The 12,165-nt window shown below is 44.2% G+C and overlaps 1 protein-coding gene across 9 annotated transcripts in view; it reads right to left on the bottom strand.

The window, feature by feature from the left end:
- BPTF (bromodomain PHD finger transcription factor) overlaps positions 1-11,307 on the bottom strand; it is a 55,168-nt gene extending 43,861 nt beyond the window's left edge. For 7 of the 9 annotated variants that reach the window (XM_074554883.1, XM_074554884.1, XM_074554880.1 and 4 more), the window contains exon 1: positions 10,425-11,306. In XM_074554883.1, the coding sequence (XP_074410984.1) occupies positions 10,425-11,064 (640 nt within the window). In that variant the 5' untranslated portion in view covers positions 11,065-11,306. Of the gene's footprint in view, positions 1-10,424 lie in introns of all 9 variants that reach the window. The other 2 variants (XM_074554885.1, XM_074554882.1) reach the window with 1 other exon arrangement.
- Between the last annotated feature and the right edge of the window lie 858 nt (positions 11,308-12,165).

Here is a 12,165-nt window from a genome sequence, read left to right on the forward strand (position 1 = left end):
GTCTGTGGATAAAAATAACTTTCCAAGTTTGAGTTCTGACTGTGGAAAGTGAAGGAATGTTTCTATGAGTGTCTCCCAACATGCCTCTGCACTAATCATGGAAAATGTTTAATCATGGCAAACACACAAAGACAAAGCAGTTTCACAGCCAGGCACTAAGCAAGGGTTCTCTACATTCAACTCAACTTTTCTACCAACATGATCCAAAATTCTATGTGCATAAGCCACAGCTGGTTTAATTAAAGGACCCCAAAAGCAAAAGAAGCCATGGCTACACAATAAACCTGAAGTTTATTGAAGTTTCCTTCAACACTGCAGTCCTGGCCATGCAGGACACCACAGAACAGACACTCTGAGATCCCTGACGGCCCTCACAGAGTGCCAGCATCACAAAAGGCAGCAGAGGTATCAGCCAGGACTCCTTCTGGAGCAGAAAGCTGTGTCTGTCACACAGCAATGCCATGGAACAGCCCTTCAAGAGAGAGCAGCAAGGACATCAACCCTGCTTTGCCTCAACTAATGAGAAGTGACAAATCCCCCCAGTAATTTTAGACAAAGATAAAACAGAGTGAAGGAACACTGCTGGAAGAAAATGGACTCCAAACACCAATTTTGCTGATGTCTCTTTACCATGAGATAAGCATGGGATGGAATCACACAATCAGTGAAGTTGGAAACATCTCCAGGATCAAGCCCCACCACCATCTGCTCAAGTTTCACATCCACACATCCCAGAACACCTCCAGGGCTGTGACCCTCACCAGTTTCCTGAGCAGCCAGTTCCAGTGCTTTACAACCCTTCAGCAAAACAAAGTTTCCTAATATATAACCTAAACATCCACTGCTGCAATTTAAAGACACTTGTGGATCTGTCACATGAAAGTAATAGGGGAATAAAAAAAGAACTTTAAAACAAGGCATTCCTAATATGTTCTGAAAAAGTTAATCTCTAACACTTCCTCTTACAAAGGAAACATACTGGTGCTATTACAGATCTAGAAGAAATGTGTTATCAGGATATAAATGTGTCATAATAACACAATAAAGAATTGTACTTTGGTGCAAGCACAACACAACCTGTGGCTGCATTAGTCACACCATTCCATCTCCTACTTAAAGCAATTTGTGAATTTTCTTGTTTGTTTTGGTATAAAGAGCAGAAATTTCAAAAGCAAGAATAAAACAGACAATAGGAGAAGCAGAGTGGATTAGAAAATGTGTGCTTCATTTGTGTTAGGCCTCACAGTTGCAGCACATTTTGATATTGTACACCTCAACACTCCCCATCCACACTGCAAACCACACACCACAGCTCAAGAGCTCAAATAATTTCTGTTTTTGGACACTGAACTGCTCTGAACAATTCTCAACTAAATATAAACTGGCTTGCAGAGCTAAAAAAGGCAAGTATTCAAAGATGCAGAATATTTTAGAAAGAAACTGTATTTTTCTCGAATGACTTGATGGCACAGCATTTAAAATCTTTCTATGCTGGCTTTTTTTCTTTCCAATTTCACTTTCAATTTGTTATTAATATTCTCTGTACTGGGGATGAAGAGAATTTGAAGTTGAGAAGAGAGTCACAAAGTGTGATTTGGATATTCAGAAATTCCCAGCAATTTGTGCTCCAATGTATTACTGGCCAATACACCAACTGTGATCTCAAGAAACATTCAGATACCTTTAAAATAAAACCTCAAAAGCCCAAACCAACAAAGCCAAGCAATCTAATAATCTCCAGTGAGAAGGATGGACATTCTCTGCCAAGGTGCTCATAAATCTTGAAGCATTGCAAGTGGCTGCTGAACTGGAATTAAAAGTGCAGGTCAGTGGAATATATAACGATGTCAAAGTGCTACAGTTCTTTTTTTTTAAGCTGAAATGTTGCTGTTTTACTGCTGATTTTTCAGTGTGCTGGCAACCCACGCAGCTCACCCTGCTTTGGAGCAGCTCCACCTCCTGTGTGAGGGGTTTTGAAGGCCACAGTCCATGTTTACCCTACTGTGCCTCGTAAACACAAAAGAAAATCCCTCAAATGTTGAAAAATGCAATAAATATACACAATTTTTCAAGCTCTTCACTTTCAAAGGCAATTTTCTTTTTCATGAGGCAAGTGGGCCAATATTTAAATTCAACATTCAGTGGCAGACACAAAAACCCACAGCCCCCAAAGAACTCTGGCCACTCCAAACACTTTAGTTTAAATTATTTAAGAGATACTAGGATTTTACAACCTTTTTTTTTTAAAAAACTTGTTGTCATTTGTCAAGGATTTGGGCCCCCACAGGGAAATTTTGTTTCAAATAGAAATTGCTTTGTTTAACCCCAAAACCACCAAGGGATTGCAGAGCAGATGCACTGGCAGGTTATTTCTCCTTTAAGCACCACCACCTGACTGACCAGACTTTAAACAGAATTTTCATGTAACTATTCTAAATTCAAGAAATCTACTCTCAACTTACCCACACTGAAGTTTCCCAAAACATACTCAAGTTTTATTATATGCAAATGAGATACTCTGAGATCGTTTCTGCATTTTAACCAAGCCTCTGAAGCAAATTTCACCTTTGAGGCAGAAAATGTCCACTTCTACACCACTCAAATTCCACAGCTTTATTTGGTGGAAAAAAATTGATTTGCCAATTGCCTCCTGCTGCCACAGCTGGAATATTGACAGGATCCAGATCCCCTGGAGTGTCTGAGCTTTATGTTTCTATCTGGCACAAGCTTCTTTTAAATGGCAAATCCTTCACTGTCTCTCCCCAAGTGCTGGAGCAGTCTGCAGTGGTTACCTGTCCCTATTTTGAATTCTCTAGTTAAAGAGCTGCCTGTAATTAAGATTAAAGAGTAAACAATTCTATTTCCATGGAACATTGTAATTATCAGATACTGATAATTATAGTCTACACTTAGAATAATCTACTAAAATAATTTCTATTACAAATATTTAAGCAAACACGCTAATGATATTTGAAATAAAACAAAGTTACTCAAGTAACAGTCTAAACACCCAAAATCAGAATTTACTTTAAAAACCCAGAATATTGCTTTATTTTTTTATTTGCATCTACTCAACCTACTTTGTTCAAATGCTGACCCTTTCAGAATTCAGAAATGAAAAAGAGTTTAAAAGGATCAAAAACTTTGTCCCCACTTTCATTCACAGACTGAAAGAAGAAAAGGGAAAGCCACATCTACTCTTTACCACGGGAGAATAGAGAATTTAAAACTCCTCTAACCATCCTTAACACATCTGCTGGTTTATAAAACCAGAGATTCTGAATTAACTGCAGTCATCAGTGTCCAGGACACAGTTTAATACTCTTAGCTTTACTTGTATTCAATCACCTTACACATGTAGGCTAAGAAAAATCACAAAAATCCAGTTTTGCCTTGTCTCACTGATGTTAAACATCCCTCCCCTCCAGCAAACAGAGCCTTTCAGCCCAACACATTTCAGGTTCTGGACTGGTGGATGGATGTCCTTGAGAACAAATATCCTGCCAGAACCACTGTGCTGTTCAAACAGGGACAGAGTGGTGGCCTAAAAAATAAACACTGGTTCCAGCCTCTCTTGATTTGGAAGTTCACAGCTGGTCTCATTTCACTTGTCTCAGAACTTTCCTTTCCCCATCATTTCCCAGCACTTTTGGGCTCTCCAGCTTAGTGGATCTGCTCACAGCTGCCATGGAGAGGATCAGCTTGGAAGGACGCTGGGGAGGGAAAAGAGACCAAGGAGTTTCAGATCCCTCAGCAACCTCTACAGGAGGGGAAAATACAGAACAAACCCCTCCGTCACACTCCACTAACTGACCACAGAAAGGACTTTCAATTTCCCCCAAAAAAGATTCAAATTTTGGCTTCAAGTTCCGCAAGCCAAGTCAAACCACAGAACTCTTAGATGAAAGTCCATCTTTAGTAAAGTAGAACTGGGCTGGTTTTGTTTTCCAGATCGTGAGTCACTGCAAAAACTCCTCAACATAAAGACCAGCTGCCAGTTATATACAATGTCCTGGAGCAGAGCACTCAGAGATGCCCTCTACTACATTTTCCTTCCTTCTGGAAACTTTGCCTTTTTCCTGCCCTCAAACTCCCTCCTATTTTGGTTTGGTTTTAATAAACACTCACTTGCTGTCCCATATTGCAGCAGGCACATTTCAAATGGGACTGTTCAGCAATACAGGAGGTTTTGTTAGATATCACTGAGAAAACTGGAAACAGTTCATGACAATGTGTAAGAAAACCTTTTTTTGGTGTTCTTTCTTTCCTTTCACAGCAGAATGCAGAAACTGGAGAGAGCTGAATGTTTGCCACAGCAATATCCAAACTGGTTCTTTAATTAAAAGTCAACCTCTTGGGAGAACGTTTGCTCAGCTTCCACCAAAGAAAAAACAGCAGTAAAATGAAGGAGTTCAACATAAAATAAGAATATATTATGAAAAGTAGTGCCAAAATAGAAAAATCTAAATATTTTTCTTGGGATGGGCTGAAATTAAAGGCTTTGACTTCCACAAAACAGTTTCTTCCCTTTTAAAAATGCCAACATGATAATCACATTTCTAATATTCACAGTCAAACAGTCTCATCCAGAAAAATTTTCTAAAAAAATAAGATGCATTTGTAACTACTTGTAGGTGCAGCTTCGATTTGAATATTACTCTGCAGTAATCACACCTAACCCAAATTTATTTATTTAGTCTGGAGAAAAGAAAAATCCAGCCATAAATAAAACTTAAAAACTAAACAAGCTTTAAAAATGAGGCATTCCAAGCACCAAAAAAAGCTTTGGAAGTTGAAAAACAAATGAAAAAAATCATTGGTTATTAGACTAGATCCTGAGTGCACTCACATCACACAAATTCCCACACATGTTCCCAAGTAAAGTTTGATTCCTGCCTTCCCTTGTACAAAAGTAGCTCTTTATGTTCTTTTAAACTGTAAAACTTTTGGCTGTTTCCTTTTTCAGTTTGCACACCTGTCAGCACGCACTTTTAAATCAAACCAGGGTTCTCAACTGATTTCACTTTTAAGAATTTAATATTTAATTTCCCAACATTATGGCCATGAGCACACCGCCAGGAGCCAGGAACACAAACCCCCCGTGTTCTATGGAATCAATTTAACATTTGGAGAACAAATGCAAATGCAGCACAAGCAGCAGGTGAGAGAAGGACTGAGAGTGAGGCACAATCCTTCAGTGCCTAGAACCCAGGCAAAGGAAAAAAACCAACAAAACCACAGGCAGCACAAGCAAAATGATTCTCTAGACAATCTCTTGGGACACACTCAGATAAGCTGTAACAAATTTAATAAGTTAGTGAGCCCTGAGAGCCAGCCCCAACCCACTAAAATCCACATTTATTCACCTTACACCTGTCCCATGCAACACAATGAGCACTGAGAGAATTTTACTGCAGATCTACAGAAGAAGTTTGCCCAATAAAGTAATTCCAGCACATTATCTCTTACAACACTCATCCTTCCATCAGGGCGAGGTATTTGCTGCTCAGAGCTCCTGAGATGACTGACAAAGCTCTGCTCAGATAAGCTGCCAATTTACAAGTCAATGCAGCAGGATCAGCCCCAGATTTACTCCTTTGGCCTTCTACACAATTTCTTTGTTAAGGATTGTCCCCTACATTTTCCAAGACTGGCATGAGGAAGTAGTGATCCTTCCCTCCAGAGCACAAATCAGAGTGCAGATCAGTAAATGGTAAAATAAGAGCACACCAGGTTTAATTTAGAGAACAGGGTAGCCCAGGTGAGATGTTTGGGAGGATGGTAAATCTTCCAAAGGAGGCAGACAAAGGAGGCTGCATATCTCAGTGTTGTATCTCGGTGTCTCCCTTAGACAATTCTTCAAGAGCATGAAAACACGTTCAGATAAAAAATTACTGCACACACACCAAATGCAGCACCTGCTTCCCAGCTAAACTCTCTCACTCTGAAGATAAAAGCACACTGGCAAGTAACTGGTTAACTGAAGCAATGGTCAATCCCTGCAAATGCTCAGACAAGCCACATCCAACTAAAAGTATTATTTATTGTATTTTAAGATATATATTGTGTATTTGTTTGTTTGACAGACTGATGATCTCAGCTGAAATCTAGATGTATAGCTCTTCCTAAAACTAGTTTTCCGATGAAGAAAAATCAATAAAGAAAAAAATGAAGGACTTCTAGGCATCCCCATTAAACCCTTCTCTTAAAACTCTGCAACATATGAAAAATACTTTGTAACTACATTGCAACAGTGACAAGCCTCAAGTGGAATTTACACTGGACAGGGAATGGCAAAAATGTTTAGTGATACAAATTATACAGGATACCTGTCCCAGCAGTTCCTCCACCTTCCGGGGTAAGAGGGAAGGGATATTACACATACAAAATCCCTCCACCAAAAGTATAATCCCTCCACCAAAAGTATATCCAGTAGAATAAAAAGAAATAATTGTTATGCACACAGTATGTTTTTACTGTACCATGACTAAGTGGTATATTAGGCATTTTATCTTTTCTAAGATTCCACTTCTTTAAATAGTTTAATAATATTATTTTATATTATAATAATATTAATTTACTACCATATTATAGTAGAAAGTACTCCTACATCTAAGTTCAAGATAAATCATAAGCTTCCCACCAGAGCAAAAACCTGAAGCTTTCTTGGCCAGAAACATTGCTTTGTGATCTTTTAATTCATTGTTATATGTAAGTTAGAAAAAACTGCAGCAAGTCCAGCCCCCATTTAAAGGGGATGTGATTTATGTGTAAAAGCTTGGTTGGCAGCAGAGTTTGACTGGGATGGCAATTATTCAACAGCCAGCTCTCAAAAACTCTTCAGCCCCTCAGAGTACATCCTGGAAGTGGTTGGAGGGCAAGGAGAGAGGATTGTTCATCATCCCTTTGGTAAAAATTCTGTCAGGAGCCCGTCCAAGCCAAGGGAGGAGAAGCTCCCTGGAGCCCTGCTCCCAGCACGGGAGCTCTGCCACTGTTCCTCTGCCTGGCTGCAAGGCAGGGCTGTGAAATAACCCCTATATCTAACACAGGGCTGTGAAATAACTTCTATATCTAACACAGGGCTGTGAAATAACTTCTATATCTAACACAGGGCTAGGAAATAACCTCTGTATGTAACACAAGGATATGAAATAACCTCTATATCTAACACAGGGCTAGGAAATAACTTCTATATCTAACAGAGAGCTATGAAATAACCTCTATATCTAACACAAGGATATGAAATAACCTCTATATCTAACACAGGGCTAGGAAATAACCTCTGTATCTAACACAGGGCTAGGAAATAACTTCTATATCTAACACAGGGCTAGGAAATAACCTCTGTATCTAACACAGGGCTAGGAAATAGCTTCTATATCTAACAGAGAGCTATGAAATAACCTCTATATCTATCACAGGGCTAGGAAATAACTTCTATATCTAACACAGGGCTAGGAAATAACTTCTATATCTAACACAAGGATATGAAATAACCTCTGTATGTAACACAGGGCTAGGAAATAACCTCTACATCTAACACAGGGCTGTGAAATAACTTCTATATCTAACACAGGGCTACGAAATAACCTCTATATCTAACAGAGAGCTATGAAATAACTTCTATATCTAACACAGGGCTAGGAAATAACCTCTGTATCTAACACAGGGCTAGGAAATAACCTCTATATCTAACACAGGGCTAGGAAATAACCTCTATATCTAACACAGGGCTGTGAAATAACCCCTGTATGTAACACAGGGCTGTGAAATAACCCCTGTATGTAACACAGGGCTAGGAAATAACCTCTGTATCTAACACAGGGCTAGGAAATAACCTCTATATCTAACAGAGAGCTATGAAATAACTTCTATATCTAACAGAGAGCTATGAAATAACCTCTATATCTAACACAGGGCTATGAAATAACTTCTATATCTAACACAAGGATATGAAATAACCTCTATATCTAACACAGGGCTAAGAAATAACCCCCCTGTATCCAAATACAGGTTTATGAAATAACCCCTGTATCTAAACAGTATGAAATAAACCCCCTGCATCTGAACACAGGGCTATGAAATAACCTTCCTGTATCTAACAGAGGGCTATGAAATAACCCCTGTATGTAAAACAGGGCTATGAAATAACCCCCAAGTGTCTAAACACACATAGGGCTATGAAATAACCCCCCTGTACCTGAACACAGGGCTAGGAAATAACCCCCCAGTATCTAACAGAGGGTTTTCAGATTCCCACCAGTGGCACTGGGATTTCAGATTCCCATCAGTGCCTCTGGGATTTCAGACTCCCACCAGTGGCACTGGGATTTCAGACTCCCAGCAGTGACACCCTGGCTCCCAGGGCAGGTGTTTGTCCAGGAGGAGGCACGGACGGAGCTGCCTGAATGAAAACTTTGGGCAAGAGTGTATCCAGGAGGGAGGGAGACCTCTAGGCAAACACTGAACTAATGAGAACCACCAGTAAATTGCCAAAATAACAACACAAACGTTTTAATTCTCAAAAACTCGGTAGAGAGCAAAAGCACCGAAGGATTAAAATGCTTACACTTACACTTCTCTTAATAAAGTTAAGTTATCCTGACCAAGTGAGAAATAAACATATAAATTATCAAAATGGTTTCTGATATACCTGAACACCACATAAAACCTGTCTATGCTTGTACAACAATGCAGAGAGAGCTATCTTCTGATTTGCCAAAACACTTAGCACATTTGAAAAATGGCATACACCCATTCTCTGCAGAACTCATTTTAAACCTGGATGCTCATGTAAAAAATATTATCCTGACCTAGCCAGTTAAAATCATAAAAATATTATTTCCCTGACATAAGCATTCCCAAAAAAGCACTAGAAATGAAAGTTATCACAACTAAGAAGAAAATGGAGAGTTAAAAGTCAAGAGAGTATTTCAGAGCTTTCCTTCTGTGAAGCCAGATCTCAATCTTTATCCAAAACATTTCAATTTGATTGCAGGACATTCCTGCAACAGGTAAACTAACATCTTCTAAAAATTATCTCTAAATAAATTTAGTACTGTATGTACTTATTTTGATTCATTTAGGCTCTGAAGCATATGGATATAAGTTTAAAAAAATATATAGAAAAACCTATAGAGCTTTTTAAAGTACTACTATGAAGTCACGGAATGAGCTGATATCATTAACTCACCAAAATAAAAACAAATTACACATTTAGCAGCCAGTACTTCCCCCTTTTAAAAAGTCATCAGCTAACTACTCGGAACTACATTCCTTTTTTAATTAAGATGCAATGCATTCACACCAACAACCTGTTCCTCCCCCCTTCCAAAGTGGCCAAATACTGGAACAACAGCAGTGTCTGCCATCCTGCAGCCCAAATTACCTACAAGTTGAACTACTCTCCTGGTTTAGGACTTAAAAAAAAAAAAAGAAAGAAAAGAAAAATAAAATAAAATATTCTAAGCTCGAATTCCATTCTGGAACAAGTTCAAATAAATCCAAAGTGCTTAAGTTTAAATAAAAGAATTTTTGAAGCTTGGTGAATGAACCAATTAAGGACAAACAGAAATGCAGGCCTTAAAAATCCCAATTTTTCCATTAGAATGAAAAACAATAATCACAATTATGTTTAATGAATTTTAACCCCAACAGGAGTTTTAAAGGTTGCCATACCTTAAGATAAACGCAGCGTTTAAATGCAAGACCTCTGACTCAACCTCCACCTTTTAATCTTTGTGTTGAACTCCAGCTAGGTTTACATCCTTGCAATGAGGCCCTGTGCACTTTTCCCCAAACTATAACAATGCAATCTCCATTTTGAACAATGCACCTCATTTCCCTCCTTGGAAAGCTACTTTTGTCTTAAAGCCAGTAGATGCTGGATCCAGTTATAGCTCTGACCTCAAGAGCCTGAAAATTCTCGGTGTTTATAGCTTTTTGGTTTTTTAAGCCACTTCAACTCACATGCGCTTCCTTTCCTTTCAACATCAAGTGTATTTGCAAGCACAAGCCAGCCTTTCCTGTACTTAATTGAAAAGCCCTCTTTGCAAGGCATGCCTCTCGTTTCCCTTGTTTTTAAATTTAAAGCGAATGCTCCGCGACACTTCTGACATTGTTTGCAACACGTCCTGGTGGATCGCGCGTTTCTGCGCTCGCCAGGTTCCCCATGAACATTTGCAGAGCATCCCCTTGTTCCAGCAAGTGCCGCCCGCCCTCCCCGCTGCTCTCCGCGCATCCGAGCATCTCCCGATGCTCCCCGCGTCCCCGGGGCTGCCAGTGGTTATTTGCATCCCCTCTCCCTGGGAGTGCTTGCGGGCATCCCTCACATCCTCGCATGGGAGCGCGGAGCGTATTTGCCAACCTAGAGGGAGCATGTGGGGTGCCCTCGACTTGTTTGAGTTCGCCCACGGACTCTCTACCTGGGGTGCTGCTGTAGGTGCTGTGGCTCCTGAAGCTGCTCTCAGTGCAATAACTGGCATCGTCTTCATCCTCCATCTCTTCGGGGTAGTCAGAGTCGTCGTCGTCCTCTTCCTCCATTATCTCCTCCTCTTCTTCCTCCTCGGAGTCCTGGTTATCCTCGGGGTCTCCCTCCTCCTCCTCCTCGGACACCATGCTCTCCTCCTCCTCCTCTTCGCTCTCATGATCGTCGTACACCACTTTGCTGATGCTCCTCCTGGACGAGGCAGCCCTGCCTTGGCTGTTGCAGCTGCCTCCTGCGCCTCCTCCTCCCCCTGCTCCTGCCGCCCCGGCCCTGCCCCTGCCCTTACCGCCGCTGCCTCCCCCACCGGGGGTGCTGCTGCCGCCGCCGCCCGCCTTCCTCTTGCCGCCCCCCCTGGGCGAGGCGGCGGCGGCGGGCGACGAGGCCTGGGCAGCGCCGGCTCCCTTCTGCTTGGGCCCCGCCGTCTCCGCCTGGGCCGCGGCCGCCCACCTGCCGCGGCTGCTGCCGCGCTGCCGGGAGCGCAGCCCGCCGATGGGGCCTGCCGGGGCCGGGGCGCTCGCCGGAGCGGCGGCCGCCGCCGGCTGCTGCTGCTTGGGCGGCCTGCCGCGCCGGCCCCGCATCGCTGGGCGCTGGCCGAGGGGGAAGGGAGGGGAAGGGCGGCTCGGGAGGGCGCTCGGAGTCCGGACAGGCGGCTACGGGCAAGCTCCGCGCCCCGCGGAGGGCGCGGGGCCGGGGCGGGGGGGGGCCGGGCCGAGCGGGCCGCGGCTCAACGCGAATCGCCGGCGCCCCGCTCCGGATCGCCGCCGGCCGCCATCTTGTTCCCCGCCTGCGCCTCGGCCGCTCCGCGCTGACTGGGGGAAGCGGCACCAGGCCCCGAGCGCCTCACGTGACCGCCGCGCCCGCCGCCGCCGCCAGGGGGCGCGCCCGCCGCGGCCGTGAGGGAGCCGTCGCGACGGGGCGGCCCCGCGAGCCCCGGACCCGGCACCGAGCCCGGCACTGACACCGAACCCGGACCTGGCACCGAGCCCGGCACCGACACCAAACCAGGACCGAACCCGGACCCGGCACCGACACCAAGCCTGGACCGAGCCCGAACCCGGCACGGCCCACCGACCCCGGATCCGACACCGGTACCGTCATTGACCCCAGGCACCGACCACCGACCCTGGATGCAACATCGACCCCAGGCACCGGCACCGCTCTTCGCCCCTTTTTGCTCCGCTTGCCCCTTTCCCCTCCGCCGGCACCAGCGCGTTCCCGCCCCAGCTCACGGTCCCGGCACCGCCGCTCCCTCAGCCGGCGCTGCCCCGGCCTCACCCTCTCCCCACAGCGGAGTCGCTGGGCCCGTGGCCGGGGTCACTCCCAGAGCTCGGCCCGAGGAACCCCGAGCCCGTCGGGAACAGCTCTGAGCGAGGTGCGTGCCGGGCCGGGCAGGGATCCCCACGAGGGTTTTCATTCCCCGTCCAAATCAGAGCCCCGGGTGTCCCTCGGGAGTCGCTTCCCTCCGCCATCGGCACCAGCAGCTGCTCTGACCACTGACACTCAGCTCTGGCCGTGCTTTGACTCCTCGCCCCTCAAACCCCACTTGCAGCTCACCCTTACACAGCCAGCGCCTGTGTAAAACAAACACTGAGATCACACACGGACCCACCATCACCGTTTTGCCCATCTGCTTTCTCTATTCTCTGTTTCCACAGTTCTCTGGAGCACTAGGAAAAGAG

This window comes from Zonotrichia albicollis, chromosome 19 (genome assembly GCF_047830755.1).
Source record: "Zonotrichia albicollis isolate bZonAlb1 chromosome 19, bZonAlb1.hap1, whole genome shotgun sequence".
Classification (NCBI taxonomy): Eukaryota; Metazoa; Chordata; class Aves; order Passeriformes; family Passerellidae; genus Zonotrichia; species Zonotrichia albicollis.